The sequence below is a fragment of the Drosophila guanche genome, unplaced genomic scaffold, assembly GCF_900245975.1.
Source record: "Drosophila guanche unplaced genomic scaffold, DGUA_6, whole genome shotgun sequence".
Taxonomy (NCBI): domain Eukaryota; kingdom Metazoa; phylum Arthropoda; class Insecta; order Diptera; family Drosophilidae; genus Drosophila; species Drosophila guanche.
Window position 1 is genome coordinate 5,469,141 of NW_022995750.1, and position 23,682 is coordinate 5,492,822.

General features: G+C 42.6%; 3 protein-coding genes across 3 annotated transcripts; all 3 read left to right on the forward strand.

Moving 5' to 3' along the window:
- Positions 1-18,178: 18,178 nt before the first annotated feature.
- LOC117586424 (probable cytochrome P450 313a3) lies at positions 18,179-19,652 on the forward strand. The gene is made up of 6 exons (XM_034276461.1): positions 18,179-18,225; positions 18,287-18,472; positions 18,539-18,611; positions 18,674-18,800; positions 18,859-19,438; positions 19,495-19,652. The coding sequence occupies exons 1-6, from the start codon at positions 18,213-18,215 to the stop codon at positions 19,650-19,652; spliced, it is 1,137 nt and encodes a 378-aa protein (XP_034132352.1). The 5' UTR covers positions 18,179-18,212.
- Positions 19,653-20,428: 776 nt separating this feature from the next.
- Positions 20,429-22,379, forward strand: LOC117586281 (probable cytochrome P450 313a3). Its single transcript, XM_034276235.1, has 7 exons — positions 20,429-20,621; positions 20,683-20,883; positions 20,943-21,128; positions 21,199-21,271; positions 21,335-21,461; positions 21,514-22,093; positions 22,149-22,379. Exons 1-7 carry the CDS (start codon positions 20,465-20,467, stop codon positions 22,313-22,315), a joined length of 1,491 nt encoding a protein of 496 aa, XP_034132126.1. The 5' UTR covers positions 20,429-20,464; the 3' UTR covers positions 22,316-22,379.
- A 187-nt stretch (positions 22,380-22,566) lies between these two features.
- LOC117586283 (phosphoglycerate mutase 2) lies at positions 22,567-23,662 on the forward strand. The gene has a single exon (XM_034276237.1). The coding sequence runs from the start codon at positions 22,580-22,582 to the stop codon at positions 23,450-23,452; it is 873 nt and encodes a 290-aa protein (XP_034132128.1). The 5' UTR covers positions 22,567-22,579; the 3' UTR covers positions 23,453-23,662.
- The last annotated feature ends 20 nt before the right edge of the window (positions 23,663-23,682 follow it).

Here is a 23,682-nt window from a genome sequence, read left to right on the forward strand (position 1 = left end):
CATCTCTTCACTCGGCCCCTGCCTCTGCCGTCCCTCTGCCTTTGCCTCTGCCGACTTTTAACCCACACCGTTCCGCAGCTTATATTTTTTTTTTTGTGTGCGGGCGCTGCCTCTGCAGCGAGTCTGCAGTGTGTGGGTCTAGGGAAGGGCGGCGAGCTCTAGTGCTCTAGCTAGTGTTGTTGATGTAGATGACAGATGAAGAAAAAAATGTAGAATTTGACAAATAACCGCTAAGGTGCAAATGTAGTACTGAGTGCCGGGTATAAAAGTTGTGACGCGTAAGAAGCGTCTCACACGTCCCTTCTCGTTTTTATTTATCATTTGAGGAAAGTTTTTGTCATAGTCTCGAATCTGATCATAGTTTTGTTGAAAGGAAAATTGCTTTAGAGCTTCCTTTCTTTCCAGTTTCTTAATGGTCATGATTTTATTTATGTCGCCCACACCTGACACTTGTTTCTCTCAAACGCATTGTGTACATCACAATACCTTGTTGGTATTGCAATTTTCGTTGCACGTGTTATTGCCACATTTCTTGCATCGCTTTTGTGACTTACAACGCGAGGCTGTATGACCCAAGCGACCACAGTTATAGCACTTCCTTTAGCGAGCAAATGTCATAAATTTGAAAGGATGGAATTTCGGTACCCGCAAAAGCAATTTTAAGTGTCTCGCTTGGGACGAGCACAGATTCATTCATTTCGTTCCATGTTTTCCTAAAAATTCGTTCAACTGTGTTTATCTTAATTATTGAATTAAGATTGTCCAGCAGTTTCATATCTGAGATATTTGTTGGAATACCCCTGATGACACCCACAGACTCAGTAAAATTCTTGGGAATAAATATATCGATGTTTCATTTTTGTAAATCGTCGTTTAGAACCATCTTATTGGCTTCATAAGGGCCACTGAAATAAAGTTTATACAGAGTGGCAGCAAGAGGGGTTATGCGCCTGAGACCAACAAGATTGATGTGTCTAATTTTTAATATTTTTGTTTTCGAACAAATTGCTTCTTCTTGTCGATAGAAGTACACTGGCTTCTCCTTTGAATGAGTGCTCATAAAAATTAATCTCCCTTTGTTTTTTATCGTCTGTTTGCACATCTCTACCGACATTTACATTAGTATTGGTGCTGGTGACGGAGACAGGAACATTCTTGTCCAAATCGTCCTCCATTTTGTTTGTAGGTAGATTTTTATTTTCACCTTTTATTACATTATTTGATTCTGCCAGAAATGTTTTTGAATCATTTTTCTGTCTGAAACGGACTCAGACAAACGCTCAGCCTGCCAACGACTTACCCTCTTCGTTTATTTAAAAATAGCTAAAGTGGCGCACAAAAAGAAAACGTATAAACAAAAAAAACCCTTTATTACAAGAGCAATATTTAATATTTGAGATGCTCGAAGAAAATATCAAAGCCCACTTAGGTTTTGGATTTTCTGTAGTTGTCAAAGCACATCATTAAATGTACTCCAAGTCGACACAGAACTCTCGACTTTCCCACCAAGTCGTTGAGCATCCTGTCATAGCATTTTCCTGCAGGAAGTGATCTTTTGATCCGGAAACTATAAACTGTGCTAGTCGTACACACACAAGCCGTAGAAATCTTTGTGTCAGGCAAATGGCACGCAAGCCCTGTGCCTGTTCCCCATCGAAACACTGAAACGAACCACCTGCGACAGGATCAAGGGACATGCCAGGAACTTACAAACACAGGGGTGAGCCTCCTGTGTATATCGACTAGGGGTGAACCTTCTCCATTGACTAGGGGCGAAATTGGCCATAGTTTGGGTCGGAGGAAAAAAAAACATAATTAGTGTTTACTTGAAAATTAAATTATAATTGTAGTCGCCCACAAAACAGTCTTGCGGGGAAAACTGTGAGAAATTTTAAAACACAATTCCCGATTCCAAATATAGAAATGTATTTAAATGTCTCCCTCTTTCGGGTACAGTGACAGTTGACAGTGAAACCATTTCAAACACTTCCCCAATCTTTGGGGTAGCTCTCACCTTCCTCGAATCTCAGCAACACTTCCGTGGCTTCTCTGAGACTTTGGGACGATCTCAAGTTACCCGCTGCTTAATCCGCTTGTTGACTAAACAAATAAGCCCAAAAAGGGGTGATTTGTGAAGAGGGAATCGAGTGTATGGAATTGATTCCTCTGAGGACAGATCCACACAATTTATGCGCGTCAACAGCGATTAGGCAACAAACGATGTAAAGCAAACCCCAAAACAGATCTGACACATGCCAAAGAAATCAACGAAAACCGAACTGCAGATGCTGCTGTTTATTCAAGATTTCAAAATACTGGAAAAATAAATAATCGGATACGAAGAGCATCTATTATACACTTTTTAAAACTACTTAACGTGCCGCAATGGGGAAGTCTTAACTAATATTTTGGTTTAACCTCCTCCAACCCTTTTTCCTGTTGACAAAACTCAACCACACGCCTGTCGCAAGCGGACTCTTGACTCTGCTTACCCGGATCTCCTATGACACTGCATAAAACTCTAGGGTCCAGACACATGCCTGCCTAAACCGCAGAACGAGTGCCAAAAGTGCTGTCCACCAGCCATGTCCATGCCCACGACCATGTCCATGTCGATGTCCTATGTCCTATGTCCACAAAAAGGCAGGCAGCTGTAACTGAAATGGAAACCGAAGTCGAAACCGTTGCGTCTGCGCAGAACAGAGCAGCATATCCTTCCTGACAGCCAGGCAGGTAAGGCCCTCGGCTCCTTCCGTTTTTTTGGGTTTTCTGCACTTGACTTGGTTTTGTCTGCTTCTGTGTTTGTTTGAACTGTGGTCGAGATTTCCGTGGGTGTGGCAAGGTTGCAGTTTCCACTACAATTAAGCAAAACAAGGCCAAACCGCAGCATGTGCCTCAGGTAGAGACAGAGATCAATTGTCAACTCTCTGTCTGCTGCTGCAATTGCTGTAGCTTAGGGCACTGAACACGGCAGCGGAAACTCAATACAAAATCCTAATTAAGCATAAAGAGACTAATTTTGCCGCTGTCGCACAACCCCCAATGTGTGGGAAAATCAAATTGGAAATTTGTAAACTCGTATGGGCTCCCCGGTGGATTATCCATTCGCTTTTCTCTCGCGGTCTTCAAATTACCGCCGCTCCCAGCAGAAGTGAGGGCTGTGCACAGGCGCAGAAAAGACGGGGAAAAATTAAGACTGCGAGTACAAGTAAGAGTAAGAGTACTGTGGAAAATGTAGTTTTCCTTCGGCTTTGTTCTACGTGTAGTTGAATATCCTTGGGAAAGACATTGTTTGGAGTCTTGTGTGTGCGGTGGGTAAATAATATTTTGTACAATATTTACGTGATCTTTGGAGCAGTCTGATTTCCTCTGGCAAATACGGATGCAGGATACAGGTTGGGCAGGATATCCACTGGGATAAACAGGTGCACAGGTCGGCATTTCCCATGATGCAAAAGGGGATAGGGTAAGCGTAGCCCCCAATTCGTGAAACAGTAAACATAATGTCAATAAATCATCCCATCGGCCGGCACTTGCATGTCATCCACTCATACACGCCGCTCTGCTCCATGGAAATCAATAGCCGGAAAATGGTTTTCCAAACTCAATACCGAAAACACCAGAAATCACAAATTAGCTACACGACAACGAGTGTGAGAACAAACCCCCGACATCACCATCGACAGCGACAGCGACAATATTTAAATACCAAAGAGCGACACATCACGACATCAACGACACATGGAGCAGTCCTCGTCCTCGGGTTCGGGGTACTCAACCTTACTGTAACATCTGGACAAGTATTAAAAAAACAATAAGAAAAACGTCTCCCTAACCAAAATGTGACAGCCACTGCGCCAGGATCTCGACTCAACCATGGAATATTACAATTTATGGGTGATTCTACAAATATTTACCCAGAAGCTGGCAGGGGAAAGACGTGTCTTAAGCAAACCCAATGGAATTTGTTACAGCGACTAAAAAAATGGGAAAGAATGTTGATATTTCCGTGAGAAATTACACAGGATGTGGGGATATCAAAGGGGAGTTCGAGTACCCAAAGAATGTTTACAGTGCTTTGGGTATATCTCCACAAACTTGGGAGAATCCTTTTGCTATCGCTGCTGGTTCTTTCTGCTGATTTATTTACGATTTTTACGAGCTGCCATCTGAAATCCGAAGCCTTAACAGCGACTATCTCTTTGGCCTGCTCCAATTCTAATTCGAGTTTCATCGATAAGCCTTTATCGCCACTGACAATTGAGCGGTTCGAAGAAGTTATTTATGAGTCCAGGGTCCAAGATAAGCCCTTGGAGATTATGTACGAGTGTCCATGACCAAGCCAGAGCCAAGACCAACTCAAATTTCACATAAAGTGGAAAGTAAGAGGCAAAAGGACAGCACCACACCCTTCTTTCAGTCAAATTATGTCTCAATAATACTTTCAATATTTATATCAATTGTTATTAAATATTATCGGTGTGACAGAAACCACCCTAACTTCGACTTTGAACCCTTTTCTTCCTCTCTCGAAATTGGAAACCGCAAAAGGCAATCAAAGCCCTGAGAATTATTGGGTTTCAGCAATTAAACGAGGGTGATTATGCCCAAGTGTTAAGTAACCAGGTTCCGGTCGAGTAGAGCTTCTGTGCTGGGCTGTGCTGAGCTGTGGCGACCCAAGTGTTCAGCGGTCATTCAGTCTCCGATTTGCATTCGATTAAGATTCGTTTCACCAAGGGAAGTAATTAAAGAAATCGTACATATATCAGTGGCAGTGGATGCCGGATGTGCCGCAATGACATTTGCATAAGACAGTGGAGGGGAATGCACAGATGTCCCACAAGCAACAGCAAACGGAACCACTTTTGACTACTTAACTACCAGAATACCAGAATACCTTTTGTATCTTTAGGTTCCCACCTGCATAGCAGGCGACTCAGAGGCAAAACATCTCGACCCAGATGCACTACAATCAAAAACATAGTATTATCATGGCAAATATTTGTGTGGAGATAAACTTGGTTTACATTCCGCTGTGAGACTACCAGAGGGTCTGCTATTCATGCTTCTAAAATTAGTTGTTGACTTATTACTGCATTACGCATACCTCGCACTTCCTTCGGCCCTACTCCTCAACTGAGTTCATTCATAAAATTAGATCTTGGATCTCTCGGATCTGAACAGGTTTCGTATCTACGAGAATGTATGAGATATTTGCCGCTAAATGTAAATAAGTTTCGGGGCAAATTGTGTGTTGTCTCGCGTTATCTTCGCTGATAAAAGTTTTCTGTAGTTGAAATGCGGCAAGCAGCTGGCTGAATTCGAGAACGGTTCCCAGAGAGCGCAGTGCACTAGAAATATTGGCCCATTCTAGGGTTTTGTTGGTCGTAAGATCAAAGGTCATTCGTACCAACAGCAAAATTGAATTAAAATTGGTAGTGAAACTAGTTTTTTATTGTGAGTGTCCGAAATCTGGTTGGTACCCGATTTATCCGGACTGACCCATGAGAAGTTTTCGACCAATTTGACCTTTGACACTGCCCGACCCGGTACGGGGTTCAAGCCACCCCGAAAGGAGATCCCGTCAAACGGGACAGGAATCGCGGATAAAAAACTTCCCGCTTTCTTGGCTAAAAGTAAACTCAAACTTTGAGGAGAATTGCTTGCCATTCGAGACTTCCATAGACCGAATCATTAAGAGACTGCGATCAGAGTTCAATTGTTCAATTAGTCGATCGGAACTCCTGTGCGGAACTCAACTTATGAATGAATCGATGGATAAATGAATGAATTTTCCACGCAATTACAATGGAAAGACATCATGTGGAGAGGTCCAGAAGCAAGAGTGGGCCCTGGAGCTTGGGGAGCAGCCACTTAATCATGTTAATGGCATTAAGCCGCTTAATCGACGGCAAAGATCTAAGCCCTCGCGTCGATAATCAGCCAGACCACCCAGTCGGTCTTGGCCCCCCGACTCCAGCTTCAGTCAGACCCGTACTTGGGGCCTCATCTAATTAAAAACAAAAGTCCGCCGCCTTGTAAATGTCAAGCGATTGCCACAGATCACGAACTTCTGCCTCCGTTTGCAAGTTGCAAAATCAAAATGCATTAACATCAGTGGGAACAAACACAAAAAAAACATAGCCACAATTAGCAGGGAGTTCGAAGTCGGCAAATGACAAACAAATTTATACACTGCGGAGCAGAAGTGGGGAATCATAATGATATAATTGACAACTGGAGGAAGCTCTGGGGAGCTCTGGGGAGCTGAGTGTCGCGACATTTGGCTCTCGAGGTCCGTCTGACATTTTAATATGTTTTGCTTGCGAAACAAACATTTCTTCTTTTGTTAATTTTTTGTCAAACGATTTCATAAAAATATACAGACTCCAGACGAAAACTAAGCTCACGAAGAATTGAAAGGGGTTAAGCAGTTTGTTGATCTAAGGAGAGACTTGGACCTCGGGCAAAGGTTGAGCTAGAGATGTCTCTAAATTATATAGAAATTGTTTTTTCTGGTACAAATTTGTCCGAGGCATCATAAATCTTGGAACCCCAACCACATCAACACCTTTTTGGGCTCAATTCCCACACTCCTCCGGCCATTAGAGCATCAGCCGAGCATCTGTTCGGACAGAGAGGCAAGACAATGGGGCTAGTTTTAACGCCCACAAAATGACCATGAAATTGCTTACGGAAGGAAGGAAGTTCATGTGCCACAAAAACATGGCCTAAAACAATTGCTTGCGACATTTAGCACGCGGCACGGGTGGGGAAAAACTAAAATAGTTGTCAGAGGGTCCACAGGAGAATGAGAAATCAATGAATGAATGCTGTGTGTGAATGACCAAAAGGGAAATATGCCGACGACATGACGACATAAAAGGCTAAAATGTCCATAAATATGGTCAATTATTTTGGTAGCAGGACAAACACCAGACAACCCAAAATGGGAAATCGGTTTGCTGCGTAGGAGGTTCGGTTCCTTCTGCAATACTCGTACGTTCCTTTCGTCAGCACGTAAATCAAGGACGGAAAAAGACAGGGAAACCAGAGGCAAAAACACTACACAATGGTAGTTTCAGAAGGTGTGTCACCTTGCCCAACAATGGAACCGGGACCGGACAACACCTTCTGGTCAAGACAAAGACATCAGAGAGAAAGAGAGCATGGACCATGGGTTTAAACTATTTCGTATGTGGTCCACACCCACTGCAGATGTCTGGCCAAGTCATAGATGCTGCGGTAATGTGGCTAATGTGGTAATTAGATAATGTGCCCAGGGGCCCAAAGCCGATGTAGGCACGCGGCACAACGGATTGATTGGCCTGATGCCTTTTTTTTTGTTATTTGTGAGGTAGAGACAGACCAATATGGGTTAACAGATCGCAATCAGCTGGGTAATGTGATACTCGTCAGCAAAAAAACTCTACAATTGTCGCATCCAGCCACCCCTTTGGATGGAAGGGATACACAGCGGAAGGATCTGTATCAATTTCGGTGACTTCGGGGCATCCCCTCAGCGAGCATCCTTTGAAATAAAAACCGCAAACAGAAGTAAACCCATTTTTTGCCATCGCTCTGCTCGCTACTGTTCTCTGGCCGCAATTGTTATTTTATAACCCAATTTGAGCAGATTTTACTCCGCCAAAGGCAATTAAAAAGAAACGATGGGATTGCCCGACTCAATTGAGTCTAATGAAATTTGATACTTTCCGCTAGATGCTTTGATTAGGCTTCAATTTAGTTGCATCTAGCAGAATTTCCGTTAGATTTCCATGATCTCATTAGGTCTGAACCCCTTACCCAGCATCTGGGATTGAACTTTGAGCTGTTACGCTGGTCAACCCTTTTGCACAGCATCTGACAGTGAACTTTGAGGTGTTCCCCTGGTCAACCCTTTGACCAATGGTCAAATGTTAAGGGAACTCTCTCTCTATCATTCGGAGGGCAGCTGCTGTCAGAGATCTCTCAGATCTTTTCTCAAGATGCTGTTGCATCCCCACTCCACCACTCTGTACAGAGTTTCTACAGATGTCAACCCTCGGGGTTAACATCTTGTTGTGCAACTTTGTCAAACACAATTATAAGATCTACACAAAAATATAATACAATTTTGATTGAAATGCCAGCGAAATGTCAATCAAAGAATTAGGGAATATTTCCAGGGATCACAATTCGCACACAGGCATTGTAATATTAATTAAGTCATACTCGAACGCATAAGGAGAGAAAGATGGTAAAACATACCATCAAATGGTTCACTAAGCATTCGCTTTTCTCTGCTACCTCATCCCCTTGAGAGTCGAGTGAAAATTCGTTAAAAAATCCCTAGATTCTATCCCAAAAAATTAAGTTTTTCTTTTAAGGAAAATAATACAAATCATGCACCCAAAAAAACGGAACAAAACTCCTCAAAATACATGATATATGCAAATGCAGAAACCGTTGGCGAGGTCAGACCGGGGTCAAGCCCAGCCGAGTCCTAGGCCGAAGGGTTGCTCGAGTGTTTGTCCAGGTGTGTGTCCACGAACCGCTCGAGAAGATCTTTCGCTGATGTGATTTTTCATTAGAAACCCATAAAAATGAAATCGCAATTTCGCTGCCGTACAGCTTATTATGCGTGACAGACCGACAATCGTATCGTCATTGGGATATCTTGAGGGACTACTCATCTTTTGGGGGACAGATGTGTTCTTCCATCAGATACTTGGCTGAATTCAATTAGCACTGGAGTGATAGTGATAGAGGGTGAGATTCCTTTAGTTTCCTCCATTTTTATTGCGCATATCAAATGGGTCTTGGACAAAGCCGATTGGGCAGCCCTTCAATTAGTTTGAGATTTCGGGAATAAAACGGAGGAGTAAACTGAGTTTTTATGGATGTGCGATAACAAGGAACACTGTTGGATTATTGAGAGCAAAAATTCTTCACGTGAAGTTAATTTGTTATTTATGATTCAAAAGATTTTTGGCGGGACTTTCGCCACACGGGAAGCTACTTTTATATTATTTCTCCTATCGCTATTCGATACGTTCAAATTCAATTTTTTTTCTTCATTCAAAAAGTGCCAAAAATAACGTCAAATCTTAATGAATATTCGTGAAAATCTTTTTATACAAACCAATTTCATTGTGCTCTGAAATTTCTCGCTCGAGCTGTCAATAAATATTTATGAAAATAATAAAGTTAACTTCAGATGCCACGCGGCTTTTCTTTTGAGTTTCCTTTCTTCCTTTTTACCCCTCCGCGAATGAAAATGAATTTGTTTGCTTTCAACGCGTAGAATTATTCAAAAGTATCAAGACGGCGGCTGCTTGAGCATATGCAAAGGTAGAGGCCTGGGCGAAAATATTTGCAGAACCCAAGGGACTGGGTCAAAGGTTGCAGCACACATCCATACACATACTCGCAATACTTCCACTAGGGTGGGGCACCACCACAGGCAGTTGTTCAATAGTTTTCTGTTGCAACAATTTTCTATGCCAATGGATATGCAAAAACCTCAGTGCCTCCCCTCGCTGTCACCACGTTACGCTTGAAAATTATTTTTGTGCCATTTTCAATAGATTTTCCGTAGATTACGGTTTGATTTTAGAATTTTATACGAAACGTTTGCTTTTTGCCACCGTTTTTTTCCATGTTGTATGTGTCTGGGGGAGTGGAAACAGCGAAAATAGTGCGAAAAATGTGTCCCTGGTCATTCCATGCATGGTAGGCATCATTAATTATCATTTTCATTATGATCTGTTGCCGTGACTAATTTGATTTTTATGTTCGCAGATTTTTGGTTGCTATAACAATGGATGGAACATGGATATGATGTGTCTATGGGAGGTCCCTGATAAAATAATAGAAAAAACCACTATATTTTTATAAATTAAACAGTAAAACTTTTATTTTAGAAATGAGAGTAGTTTTCAGACCAGTTTCCAGTTTCTTTCCTGGGAAACTTTTCCCATAGCTGATTCCCATGGAAATCGTTGTTTTACTCCAGTTCCAACGGTCAAATGTCCAGCACTTTAACTGGACCAAAAACAGCTTGTCACCTTTTGAACCTCCTCGCCATGTCACCAACAATTAATAAAAGAAAGTTCAAAGATTTACCCTAAAAAAAGGATGAAGAAAAGAACACACTTCTAGGGGATTTTCTACCAAATGGTCGAGCATCTTTGATCTTTACGAGATCTTTACCACCGTGAACCCCTCCCCAGCATCATCATCCCTTTTTCTCTCCTTTTCCTGTTGCTTGCCTTTCGATGAACTCTTTAACAGAAATTAATTTTTTCGGGTTTTTGCACCCAAAAATGATTAACAGCAAAAAAGGGAAACGAAGCATCTTTGAATGAGGAAAGATGATGTTGGTTGGTTGGTTAGGTTCAAGAGTTTTGGGTTCAAGGGGTGCGAGGGTTCCTCACTTTATTGGCACAACAGCAATTTATAAATTACATTGGAAAGGGCTCCGGGCCAAGACTAAAAATAGCGAATACATTTAATTCGAATTATAAATGATCCCTTAGAAGTAAATTATCAGCTAACCGCTTATGTCATGTTCGAGCTCAATGTTTTTGTCTTGTCAAATAATCGACTAGTATATATATATTTTTGTATTCGTTTGGAAGCCAAAGACAGTTTTTGTAAAATGTTCTACTGATAAGGATTTCGAAATTTCCGAGAAGATCACTTTTTTATAGGTTCCCCAAAAAAACAAATTCAAAATCAAACCGAACAGCACTAAACTCGCTTGAAAGATTTGATAAGCGGAGAAGGAATTCAATTGATAAGGAAAACACTCTATATGTAGTTGAGAAGAGAATTATAGTGTTACAAATCGGAAATTATTTGTGAACAACTTGGAAATCTTGAACTGATAAGCCGCACTTAATACTCGGCAATTGCGAGAGAATTATTGAATTACTCCTAAAAATAATGAAGTTTCCGTGAAAATTGCTGAAACTATTGCATTATTTGAACGGACTTATACGCAGCACTGTACTAATACTGTTACATCAGAAATAGCTTAAAATCAGTAATTTGATTAGAAATTAGAAAATATTATCCATGGAATGGTCTCGTAATTTTTTGATCTTTTTTGATGCCGCGTGCGCTCCACTTTACGGCTGCCTTTGTGGTCTCCAACTGGGAAATGGTCTTGCTTCTGGTTTCCCGGGTTTCCTTTACAAATTTATGATTTTCCTCATTCACCCCCAGCCCCATCATGCTTGGCAGTTCCCATCTCTCTCGCTCTTGTGGCGATACATATATCTGAGGGGGGGTGGGAGGCTAGAGGAGATACGTATTTGATTAACAAATAAAAAAAGAGCTCTGCGCTGCTCTCAGCCACACCGATACAACATAACATGCATAAACACACACAGACACGCGTTCAAAGCACTCAAAAAGAGGCGTGACTACTCATTGAGTGATTTTGCTGTGAGTGGAAATGAGTTTCGTTAAGAATCTTTCTGATTGCCACCGCTTCGTGGGTAGTTTTTCCAGTTGGAGGGCTGAGAAGACTGTTGCCTAACAGAATGTTAAGGCAGTTTATGGCGGAAAACAATTGGATTTATGGTTCGGAATTGATACTGGAATAGTTCAGAAATAGCTATGTTTCATTTTGAGTTGGAAGTATGAGAGCGAAGCATGAAAAGAGGTCAGAGTATTATTAATAAAATTTCTTAGAGTTCAAAAATGGGATAAAATAAAGTATTTAATATTAGATCTCAGATTAAAATTAGTTTTTTTTACTGATATTTTTAATTTAACTCTTAATAAATATAAAACACAATAAATTAACCAAAATAAACAGCTTTTATTATCCAAATTACTCAAATATTCAAACAGTTTCCTTAAATTTAAAACTTTAAATCTCAAAATAAATCAGTCAACTTTCCTCGACATTACCTTATAACATCTCTGATTCCCTGGAATGGAATGGATGGATATCCAATCAACACTTTTTCCACCAACTGTTTTCCAGCACTCTTTTGCCAATTGCTAAAGCTTTCTGTATCTACCATCAATCAATGGGAACTGGTATTCCAACAGCATTCCCGTTACACTAATATAGAAATCGGCTGCGAGTCGAGAGAAGCAAAAGAATTTATGTGGCAGCGCCAACAGGCAAAAATGTAAAATTGTGAAATTCCATTGCGAAAATTTTCTATTAATTAACAACCTTTTCACGGCAGTCGACGCATCGACCGACTCTGACTAACTACGCGCTGGGAGTCCACTACGGCGATGCCCATCCACATCCACATCAACCACCTCCCAAGACATGATCGCAGCTTGTGCCCAAAATAATTAATGATGTGGCGCAGAGCCGAGGCGGCAACTCAACTTTTGCGCTGTTGCTGTGCAAATATTAGCAAATTATTTTAGTTTAGAAAATCTCCCCGTCAATCTCCCCTCCCCGACCCACAATCGGGTGTCGTCTCTGAGTTTCAGTTTCAGTCTCAGTTCTTTGGTGTTTACATTGCGACAGCCGTTTGCCAGAAATGTCAATTTTCTTAAATACAACGCCCAACTCCGACTCGACTTGGTCTTCGACTCGGGTTTTGTCTTCGTCTTCGTCTCTGTCTCTGTCTCCGACTTCGTTTTCGACTTTGTCTTTGAAGGATGAAAAGTCGAGCAACATCCCCTCCTTGTGCCTCTGCCTCTGTCTATGGGGGCACTAATGATGTTCCTGTTCTGTGTGGGTTACATTCACTCTCTCACCCTCTCCCTGGCGATTCACTCTGACAATATTTGCACTTTTCCATTTGGTTAAATGCTGCCCTGAGCTCCCAGAGCCATCCCATTCTCAGTCCCATTCCCAGTTGAACCTTAATTGTTCCTTTGTCAACTACTTCGAGTAATTAAAAACACCTTTCAACTGTCGACTGACTGACGACCGGGTAGAGAACTCCAAGAGTGAAAGATGTTCGACAGCATTCTGTTTGATTAGCAAATTTGTCAAATTTGTGGCAAAAATCCATTTATCAATTTCCTAATGATTTTCTCCGATTGTGCGGGATGGAGGGGTAGAGGTTGAACGTCTTAAACGGGAAGAGGTAAGCAGACTTTCGGAAAGATTTACCCGAAAGAGCACACTCGTTGGCACAACTGTACTCTAAAGAGCTGATTAGTTGCATCAAAATTGACTAGATATTACACGAATTTCCATAATTTGCATGTGTAACGAGTGCTCGTACTTTCTTGAAGATTTCTCTAAACAACAAAAAATTAATTAAAACCACCAGAGTAACAATTAATTTTCAATTTGAGTCGCATAAACATTTAAATTGTTTGTCTGCAATTTAGTTGCCACAACACGAATGAACAAGCAAACACATGTACCGGGTGTAAGGGAGTGAGATCTCTTTTTGTGGAGCTCCTTTTAACCATAACCATATGTGTATGCCACATACATCCATACATATGTACTCGGATTCAGATTAACGCTTCAGGCACGCTCCAGGCATCATTTTCTTCCGAGTTGGGGGCCGGCTGCTCCATGAATTTCAATACGCGCTGCTGCCATCCGTCTCCATCCCGCTGCTCTCTGCTCATTTATGCCACAAAGCGTAAGCAAACTTTCAAGACGGCAATAAAATCGCAAGACGCCATGTTTAACTGCCGCACAACTTCCGTAACCACTAAATTCGCATGGCGCACATCCTTCCCATACATTTAGCATCCTATTTACATATGCCTGAGGGATAAAGGAGCTGGAGCTGGAGCCAGAGCTGAAGCTGAAGCTAAAGCGGAATCTGCGGCTTCCTTGTCATATTTCCATTAGCATTTGCCATTTAACTCATCATGTGGGCGCGAATGTGTATCTCTCTGTGTCTCTGGGAGGGCGGATAAGTGTATCATCTTGGCTTGGCGCATTTATTACCCATATTTGAGCATCCGGCTTTTATCCTTTCGCTCCGCACATCCTGACGAGCACCGTAATTGCTTGCTGCCTTTAGCGCCTCGCCCATTGTCATGGAAGGCGAAAACTTTATTATTTCCATTGTTCGACGGTGTCGACGCTGACGTCTCGTATGGGTAATGGCTGGAAAGTGACAAATCTACGATATGCTAAAACGATATTCAAGGACACCCAATAAGGTATTCAAAGGGTGCTTATACGATATTCAGTGAGTAATTTAACACGATATTCGAGTGTGGAAAATCTCAAGAGCCCCATATTTTGTAAAAATATAATACAAATAATGAAAAGATTTCTTTTTTTTTATATTTTATTTTATTATATTTCTGTTATATGCGAGTATGCCAATTCCAAATTAAATTTTTGCGATTCGTAGTGCAGCTAACCGGCAGCATCGACAATTGTCCATTGATTCATTGTGCAGAACTTAACCTCGAATCCGAATGAAATAAACGCAGCGCAATGAAGCTACTGATTGTTGAACTCTTGAACTGTATCGGGACTTGATAGAAACGCAATCAAATAATTGCGCAAAGTGTGCCACAATCAAATATAGCAACAAATTAACCAAACGCCAACACCACCAAACATTCTCGCACTGCAAATCGATAAAGCCCCAGAGAGAGAGAGACGAGAACTGGGGGGGACGAGATGCTCGTAGATGAAAAAACCACAGAGAAAATATTATAGAATTATCCAGTTGGTGGGGATGGATCGCGCAGACCGAAAAGCGATAAGTTTACAATTGCTTATGACTTCAATTAATCTGTGAAAGCGCCTACGCAGGCAGGCAGGCAGTCAGGGCAGGCGACCAGGCGAAGGCGGAGGAAGGCATTCAGAGTCAGGCAATCGATGTCTGGACTGAGAATTCTTCTGCACGAAAATAGAAATTGCAATTGAACTTCGGGAGAAAAAACTGGCTGTGGTCTGGCTTTGGGTCGGGCTCTGTAGCTACAGCTACAGCTCGTACAAGCTCAACTTCAGGTTCGGGTCTCAGACCGCAAACGCAGCCGCCGCAAGACAATTGACCTGAAATTTCATTGAAGATGTGCCCGGGGGTCTAGCCCCCGGTGCTCGTACAGTGCAGTCTTTGAACAGAACATCAGAACCCAAAAGAAAACGGTAAATGGCTTAGTCATTGGCCGACTCCCAGGCACCATGATGATGAGGAAGAAGGTGCAGACGATGATTGTAATCACGATCATTATAATTATTTGACTTTGGCATTATTATCAAAATGGAATCGCATGCATGTCCATGTTCACGTCGCCCTATGGGTGGGTACTGTAGACTGGAGACTGTTGACTGGGAACAGGGAACTTGAACTCGCACGCATCTGCAGATGCAGCCAGGATGGAACCAGAGCTTGGCCCTATTTCACACACCCACGCGGATGGGATGGGGAGTCATGTGAGCACAGCACCCTCACGGCACAGCCTACAATGGAGAGCATACAGATATTATTAATAATGAATTTAGCCAACAATTTCCATCTCTTCGTTTCTTCTTTTGTGCTCGTAATTTTTTGCAGGTGTTTGCATCCTTTTGCCGCTTCATTTTCAATTTACGCAAATGGAATCCGATTCGCGTCGGAAAATGATCTTCCGATGTGGCAGACACACATGAGGCACTCGCCAGGTGCTCAAATTGCCACAGGTACGGGGCCGAAATTCAAACAACAGCCACAGGAAGGGGTTATCCGAGCAAAGTTCATGGCCAGTGGACGTGTGTGCTCAGATGCATCTTCATCTCGATTGCAGGCCTTTGCGCAGCTGTGCGGTAGCCTCCGCTGACCACTTGGATTATTTTGGTCAGCCACTGGTTCGGTGGATCTACGGATGTCATTTGTGGCACCTTTGAACTCCTCACGCGCCTCCTGGAAATCATGAAAGCGCCGCATCTAACACGGAAAGTGGTAAGCGATTTTTCTTTTATTATTTTTTGTGCTTTAACTTTTTTGCAAGTTTCTTGTTGTGTTGTTTGTTCAAGGAAAATTGAAAAGTTGATTAAGTTGCAGGTGAAATGTAATCATTGGTTATGGTTGGGTGTTGTTGCCAGAGCCTCAAATTGGGGAAATGGAAAAGTATATTGAAAGTTGTCTGTTGATGGGGATACATCAACTAAAGATACATTGTTGTGCAGTCCATTAAGTGGGAGGTGTGGTTGAAATACATTCAAGTTAAGGGATACATTCAAAGACACTCAGTGGCCCAGATTTTGAAATACTAAGGATGAATTTCCTATAAATATATTAACTATTTCTGGTTTTGACACACCGTTGATCAAATATTGTTTATGTACACGTGCACAAGCGTTTATAAATTATACAAAATGTGTCCATTGTCAGTCATCTATTGCATCTATTGCACAGTAACCACTTGGCAGATGGTAAATCACTTTGGAAACCATAAAACTGATGGGGTAAAAGGCGAAATGAAAATGAAAACATGTCAATGTGAGTAGGTAAAATGGAGCTTAGCATAAAATGAAAGATTTGTGCCCGAGCGAGCGAGTGGCTTCCATTTGGGGCCGCCTGATGAGGAGGATCTCCGACCCGGGCCAGAGTCAGAGTCAAAGTCAGAGCAAGAGCCAGGGCACAGAAGCAGCCATAAAGAAGCTTTTATGGCCACTGGACTCCAGGCGAAGCCGATGCCCCAAGTCGAGATGATAAATTGTCTACCATGGCCAGTTGGCTGGCTGGACGTTTGTCGATTATTTCCCTAGTTGCTTTTTATTTTTGCTTAGGCAGGTCGACAACTTTTCACTGCCGACGACACTAACGGCTACCATAGATCAGTGCCGAGCTGGGAGTCCTCTCCACTCGAGTCTCCCAATCCAGAGACTCCACCGAACATTAGATTAGACAATTTGTAGAGGGGCTCTGCTGCGGCGAACAGTCTGTGCCTGCAAGCAAGCGCCAGGGTCGAGGCTTTATGGAATTTATCAGCCCACGATCCCACTCTCCCGACACTCTCCACTCTCCTCTGGCATTCACAGTTTCCTCTTCGTGTTAATTGAAAATTGTACGGTAATGTTGCTTATCGCGCTGCTATCACAGACGTCGACGTCGTCGTCCACAACATTGGGTGTCTCTGGGACTTGCGTGTGCCGCGCCGCGCCGTGTCGTGCCGTGTTCATGTTTCGTGGACAGCCTGCCGCACTGCCACACCTCGAGAAGCCGCACTTGGTGCCGTGCCTCGAGCCACGCATCGGATCTGACTTTTATATATTACGAGTATTCGATGCGGCTGCTGGCGGGTGAAAATTTCTTTCTAACACTTTTTGACAACTTTCGGTGGAACGCACTTAAAAACAATTTATCGCCGCTGACATTTTTCGAGACTTTAATTGCCCCACACACACAGTATCACACAGTGCTCTGTCGCTATGGTCCAGCTTCTTGTCTACTCTTTGGACCAACAGCTTGGGGCTTAGACGGGTAAGCGGCTTCTTAGACTGGTAAGCAGTTGACACGATTCGCGGCTTAATTGCTTTTTTCACCCAATATGAATGATGGATGATGCTTCGATGGAGAGCGTAGAGCGAAGGAGCATGTAAATAGAGGAAATGAAGCTACAAAATGATATTTCTTTGCATACACCTGCTTTATTTCACTGGCAAATTGCTTCTGATTGAAGTTGCAACATTAGACAAATGGAATTATGAGTGCTCTGTATACACAGATTTGGGTAACATTTTGGAACGTTTCAAGGCAGTTCAGGGTGCACTTAGCTTCAATTAGCTACAGTGATAGGTACATATGTACATATAAGGTAATAAATACTTAGTAAAGTTCCTCCCAGTTTTATATAAAGCACCCGTGGGGCACTTCCAAATAAATCAGTAGCTAAAGTCCAGCCAATAGAATCGTTTATCATAAAAATAAAATGTACTCCTTGCAACTGTGGATTTTTGTGGTGATACTTGCCTGGATATATTTTCTGTGGAGCCGACGAAGGTTTTACTTACTGATGCTGAGAGTGAAGGGTCCCATAGGATATCCTCTCATAGGCTTCTATCTTCAGTACTTACGGAAAAAACGTGACTAAGAACTACAAAACAAAAACAAAAAGCTATTCAAATGCATCCCTTTCTATCATCAGGTAACACGGACCAACGCGTTAAATATTACCAGAAGTATGGAACAACCCACCTCTCATGGCTGGGCCCTGTGCCAGTCCTGCAGACATGTGAGCCAAATGTTGTTCATGATATTTTAACGTCACCCCATTGCCTGGACAAGAGCCATTTTGCGATCAATGCATTAAAATTAACTGCTGGCCCGGGAATTATGGCATTACGAGGTAAAATAATGCATCACAAATGTTCTACTAATATATAAAAGTACAAATTCTCCTGCATTAGGATCACATTGGGTTAAGCGTCGCAAACAGTTGAATCCCTCATTCAGGAACAATGTCCTGATGAGCTTCCTTCCGCTGTTCAACGAGGAGACGAATAACCTGATCTCTTTGCTGGACACTCTTGTGGGCCAGGGTGAACAGAAACTGTTGCCGGAGTTTATAAACTGGTCGTTTACAACAGCGATCCGTAAGCCATCTCTCTTTTCAGTTCCTTAGCAAGCGATCCTAACCATCAATGACTATCCACATTTAGAATCTACAATGGGCAGCGATGTGAAGGAGAATCCAGGCATCAAGAATGGGACGGTACTCCAAACATTTCATAAGTAAGACCGGAATTACTTTTGCTCAAAAAATCAACAGTTTGTAATTCTCAAACACGTTATAGTCTCCTGGAAGATGCAAATATCTCAGTGATACATCTCTGGCGCCAGAACCGGATCATTGCAACACTCTTAGGCATCCAACAGCGGAGATCAAAAATGCTGAATTATTTGAATGCGTTTGCTCTATCTGTATGTAAGACATTTCAGCGCTAAAGGTATTAAAAATATCAAATATTTTCTGGTTTAGATAATAGAGGAAAAGCTGCAGACAAAAAGCAATGAGAGCACAGAAACTTTGGCGAGCAGGAATACAATTATCAATCGAGTTGTGGAGCTGATAAAAAGCGGAGAGCTTTCCTACGCAGATGCCAGATGCGAGTGCCTTCTTATCGTCGTTGCTGCCTTCGAGACATCGGCCGTAACAGTCTTTAACACTCTTACTTTGTTGGCCATGTTTCCCGAGTATCAAGATACAGCCTTTGAGGAGCTGAAAAATGTCTTCCCTAATGGAGCAGACTCTGAGGTCTCCCACGATGACATACAGAAACTGGTGTTCTTGGATCGTGTGGTGAACGAGTCGATGCGGCTGCTACCTCCAGTTCCTCTACTCCCACGGGAGACCTCAGCGGACTTGCAACTCTCAAATGGTATTCTGATCCCCAAAGGTGTTACAGTTGCCATTGACATACTGAACGTTCATCGCAACAAGAATTTCTGGGGCCCGGAGGCAGATACCTTCAATCCCGACAACTTTCTTCCCAAAAACATTCGGGAAAGGCATCCCTACGCATTCATTCCGTTCAATAAGGGCAAAAGAAATTGTCTAGGTGGACTATTTTAGATGAAATCTTTGAATAGATTTTATAGTATTTTCTACTTACAGGCTGGAAATATGCGGAGCTCTCTACAAAGATTGCCTTGGCCAAGATACTGAGGAACTTTCGCGTGAGCACAAGCTTTCGTTATGAGGATATCTCCTTCCTTGAAAATATTGTTCTGGAGTTCAGGGAAAAACCGCTTTTTCAAGTGCACAGGAGGTGATTAACATAGTCTCATAGACTTTGATTAGTAAAAATACAACAGATATTCATTGTTAAAGCGAACTTCAATCCTTCTTATAAATACATTGTTCATTTGATTAAATCAATACGTTTATTAAGTTAATTCCTATTTTGTTTGGGATTAGCTTTACTTGCACCTTTCGACAAAATCCAAATGGTTTTCCTCAAGGAACCAAAGCAACTTCTTTTTTTTTTAACTTTTAAATCTGTTAGGTTAGAGGTAGCGGTTTTTACACTTAATATAAGTATCGTACATCTTTATATCTGGTTATAAAGAACATTTCCATTATAAAAAGCTAATTGTTGCAGCTAGAAATGGAACCCAAGCTCTTTGCGGTCTGAGTTTACCGTCTGGGAAATATTAAGCTTTCAACTCCAAAATTTGTGTTATTTGTGCAATCATTTGTGTAAATCTCAGAAAAAGTCGGAAATCGGTGCATTAATGCGGAGTCTTTAAAAAAATATGGTTTGGTTTTTGGAGGAAGCATCGAGTCGGGTTGGATATTTATCCGAGATCTTCAATATTCTAAATGGTGGATTTTGTGCTTGCCAACCTTAGGCTGAAGGGTGTGCTAATTCTTAGCCCGTAATTGTAAATATTTGTAACAGCTTGAATTAATTTGAGGCACTCTGAGTTTATTTCAGCAACTTAAGATTGCTTTTATTATTTTTTATTATATACAAAGTATACCTGAAGTTCATTGTTTCATTCTCACATTAAGAACATTTCATATAAAAGCTCATACAGAGCCCCAAATTAACTTCAATCTGTGAAATCAGAGGTTCAGTCGAATGATGTTCTCGTCGCAACTGTGGATAGCTGTGGGGATACTTGCCTGGATATATTTTCTGTGGAGCCGGCGGAGATTCTACCTGCTGATGCTGAGGGTGAAGGGTCCTGCAGGATTTCCCTTGCTCGGCATATCCATCAATTATCTATGGAATAAACGTGAAGAAAGCCCCACACAGCACCATTAGAGGTATTCCTTACTAATACGACATATCAACAGGTAATATGGCCTCACGGGGTAAAATATTCGAGAAATATGGACCCACCTTCCTCACCTGGCTGGGCACAGTGCCAGTGCTAACGACATGTGAGCCTAACGTTGTCCAGGATATTCTATTGTCTCCCCATTGCATGGACAAGAGCCAGGCTGCCTGCAATGCAGTAACAAAGACTGCTGGTGCGGGAAATCTAGCATTACGGGGTAAGATAATAAACAATCCATCTTGGATCCGTGTAAATATATAAGTACTCCTGCTTTAGGGTCACAATGGGTTGAACGTCGCAAACAGATGAATCCTTCATTCAGGCACAATGTCCTGATCAGCTTCCTTCCGATCTTCAATGAGGAGGCGAAAATCTTATTATCCTTGTTGGACACTTTTGTGGGTCAGGGCGAAAGGGAAATGTTGCCAGACTTGCTAAACTGGTCCTTTAGAGTAGCCAGTCGTAAGGAATCAATCTGTTTAGCCCTTTAGTTGAATGTGTTAACCATCAATGAATATTTATCTTTGAGCAGAAACAACACTGGGCAGCAATGTGAAGGAGAATCCAAACTTCATAAATGGCGCACTAATAAAAAACTTCAACACGTAAGATGCAATTACTCGATCATATCAGCAATTTGAGCGACTTATTACGTTGAAACCTGTTAGTGTTTTAGAGCTTACAACACTGTCGGTAGTGTTGCCATGGATCCAGAACAGAACTATCGCAACGCTGCTTGGAATTGAAAAGAAAATAACAAAAGCGAAGTTCCTGATGGATGAACTAATGAGACCCGTGAGTAAGAAATTTAATACATGGAATTCACTTTAAGTATTTCTCTTCTCAGATAATTGAGGAAAAGATGAAGAATACGCCAAATGAAAGCCAAGAATCCTTGCCAAGCAGGAACACGGTGATCAATCGGGTTGTGGAGTTCCTAAAAAGCGGAGAACTTTCCTACGATGATGCCAAGGGCGAGTGCGGTATTATCGTTGCCGCTGGCTTCGAGACAACCGGCATAACCGTCTTTAGCACCCTTACGTTTATGGCCATGTTCCCCGAGTATCAAGAGGCCGTCTTTGAAGAGCTGAAAGATGTCTTCCCAAATGGAGGAGACTTTGACGTCTCCTACGAAGACCTACAGAAGCTGGTGTACTTGGATCGTGTGTTGAAAGAGTCGATGCGGCTAATCCCAGCGGTTCCATTGGTTCCACGGGAGACCTCGCACGACGTACGGCTGTCCAATGGCATTGTGTTGCCCAAAGGCTTGGCAGTGAGCGTCGACATATTCCACACGCACCGCAACAAGGATGCCTGGGGTCCGGAGGCAGACAAGTTTAATCCCGACAACTTTCTACCCGAAAATATTTCGAAAATTCATCAATATGCTTTCATTCCGTTCAGCAAGGGAAAGAGAATTTGCATTGGTTGGTTGCTCATTCGATGTAATTGAGTAGATATTGTAGAGCTTTCCTCTTACAGGCTGGAAATATGCGGAAATTAATACGAAGATTGCCCTCTCAAAGATTTTAAGGAACTTTAAGCTGAGTACCACTTTTCGCGCAGAGGATTTTGTATTCATTGACAATGTTGGTATGGAGTTTGGTAAGAAACCTCTTCTTTCACTGCAGCGAAGAAGTCCACAATAAAGCTAAGCACAGAGTGAAATATATTATTCGTATGATTTGTTAACGTGTACAATCCCATGGGGTTTTGAATAAAAAGCTGGAGTTTCGTGAAAGTGTGTCTCAGTTTAAGCACTGCAAGGTGGAGTTCACTTGGAATAATTTGCTGACCTATAAAAACCTTAATAAACCCCCCCCCGAATCGCTCCGAAACCATCTCTGATAAAATAGTCAAAAAATTGTTTGAAAATGTGAAATTAAATTCGTGACAAAATTAAATATAATAAAATGTTGGCGCTTGCTAGAACTCCATGGGGAATTCAAGTTTTGAAGGAACTGACGAAACTTTGTCCTATGTTCAGCTGCTCCTTCTCGAAGCATTCATGCAAGAATGAGAAGGGCCGCTTTAAGATCGTGTTGGTGCGGCATGGCGAGTCCGAGTGGAACCAGAAGAATCTCTTTTGCGGCTGGTTCGATGCCAAGTTGAGCGAGAAGGGGCTGCAGGAGGCTTGCTCGGCAGGAATAGCACTCCAGAAGGCCAAGATGAGCTTCGATGTGGCCTACACGTCGCTGTTGTCTCGAGCACAGGACACCCTGGCGGCTGCCCTGTCGGCCAGTGGTCATAAGGATATCCCAATCTGCAAGACTTGGCGCCTGAACGAGCGACACTATGGCGGCCTGACAGGCTTCAACAAGGCTGAGACGGCCAAGAAGTTTGGCGAGGAGAAGGTGAAGATCTGGCGGCGCAGCTTCGACACGCCGCCGCCTCCAATGGAGAAGGATCACAAGTACCACGACTTCATTGTGAACGATCCGCGCTACTGCGGGCAACTGGACCCCAAGGACTTCCCCAAGTCAGAATCCCTCAAGCTGACAATCGAGCGCTGTCTTCCGTACTGGAACGATGTGATCGTGCCCCAGATCAAGGAGGGTAAGCGGATCCTAGTTGCCGCCCATGGCAACAGTCTGCGTGGTGTGGTCAAGCACCTGGAGGACATGTCTGATGAAGCCATCATGGGCCTCAATCTGCCAACGGGAATACCCTTTGTCTACGAGCTGGATGAGTGCCTGAAGCCGTTGGGCACCATGAAGTTTCTCGGTGATCCCGATACGGTGAAGAAGGCCATGGAGGCCGTGGCCAACCAGGGCAAGGCCAAGTAGTCAGATTCGACCTAAAACTGTCCGATTTTTGATACCCGCCAAAGGTGGACAACTCTCTGTCGGGGAAGGTCAAAGCAATCAATGTTCAATCCACTTGCATGCCAAACAAAAAACAATTCCCCACGGAACTGGGAACTGGGAATCTCCGACCGAGAATTGTGGCGAGAACCGAGCGAAAGTCAAGCAGCAAATAAATTTATTTGATTTTAATTGACAATGAAAAGTCAACA

Bases quoted from the DNA above. Each gene is read 5' to 3' on its own strand.
- LOC117586281 (XM_034276235.1), top strand. From the start codon at position 20,465: ATGATGTTCTCGTCGCAACTGTGGATAGCTGTGGGGATACTTGCCTGG. The intron at 20,622-20,682 runs GTGAAGAAAGCC...ACATATCAACAG, and splicing joins CAATTATCTATGGAATAAAC to GTAATATGGCCTCACGGGGT. The intron at 21,462-21,513 runs GTGAGTAAGAAA...TTCTCTTCTCAG, and splicing joins TGGATGAACTAATGAGACCC to ATAATTGAGGAAAAGATGAA.
- LOC117586283 (XM_034276237.1), top strand. From the start codon at position 22,580: ATGTTGGCGCTTGCTAGAACTCCATGGGGAATTCAAGTTTTGAAGGAA.
- LOC117586424 (XM_034276461.1), top strand. The intron at 18,801-18,858 runs GTATGTAAGACA...TTTCTGGTTTAG, and splicing joins TGAATGCGTTTGCTCTATCT to ATAATAGAGGAAAAGCTGCA. The intron at 19,439-19,494 runs GTGGACTATTTT...TTCTACTTACAG, and splicing joins GGGCAAAAGAAATTGTCTAG to GCTGGAAATATGCGGAGCTC.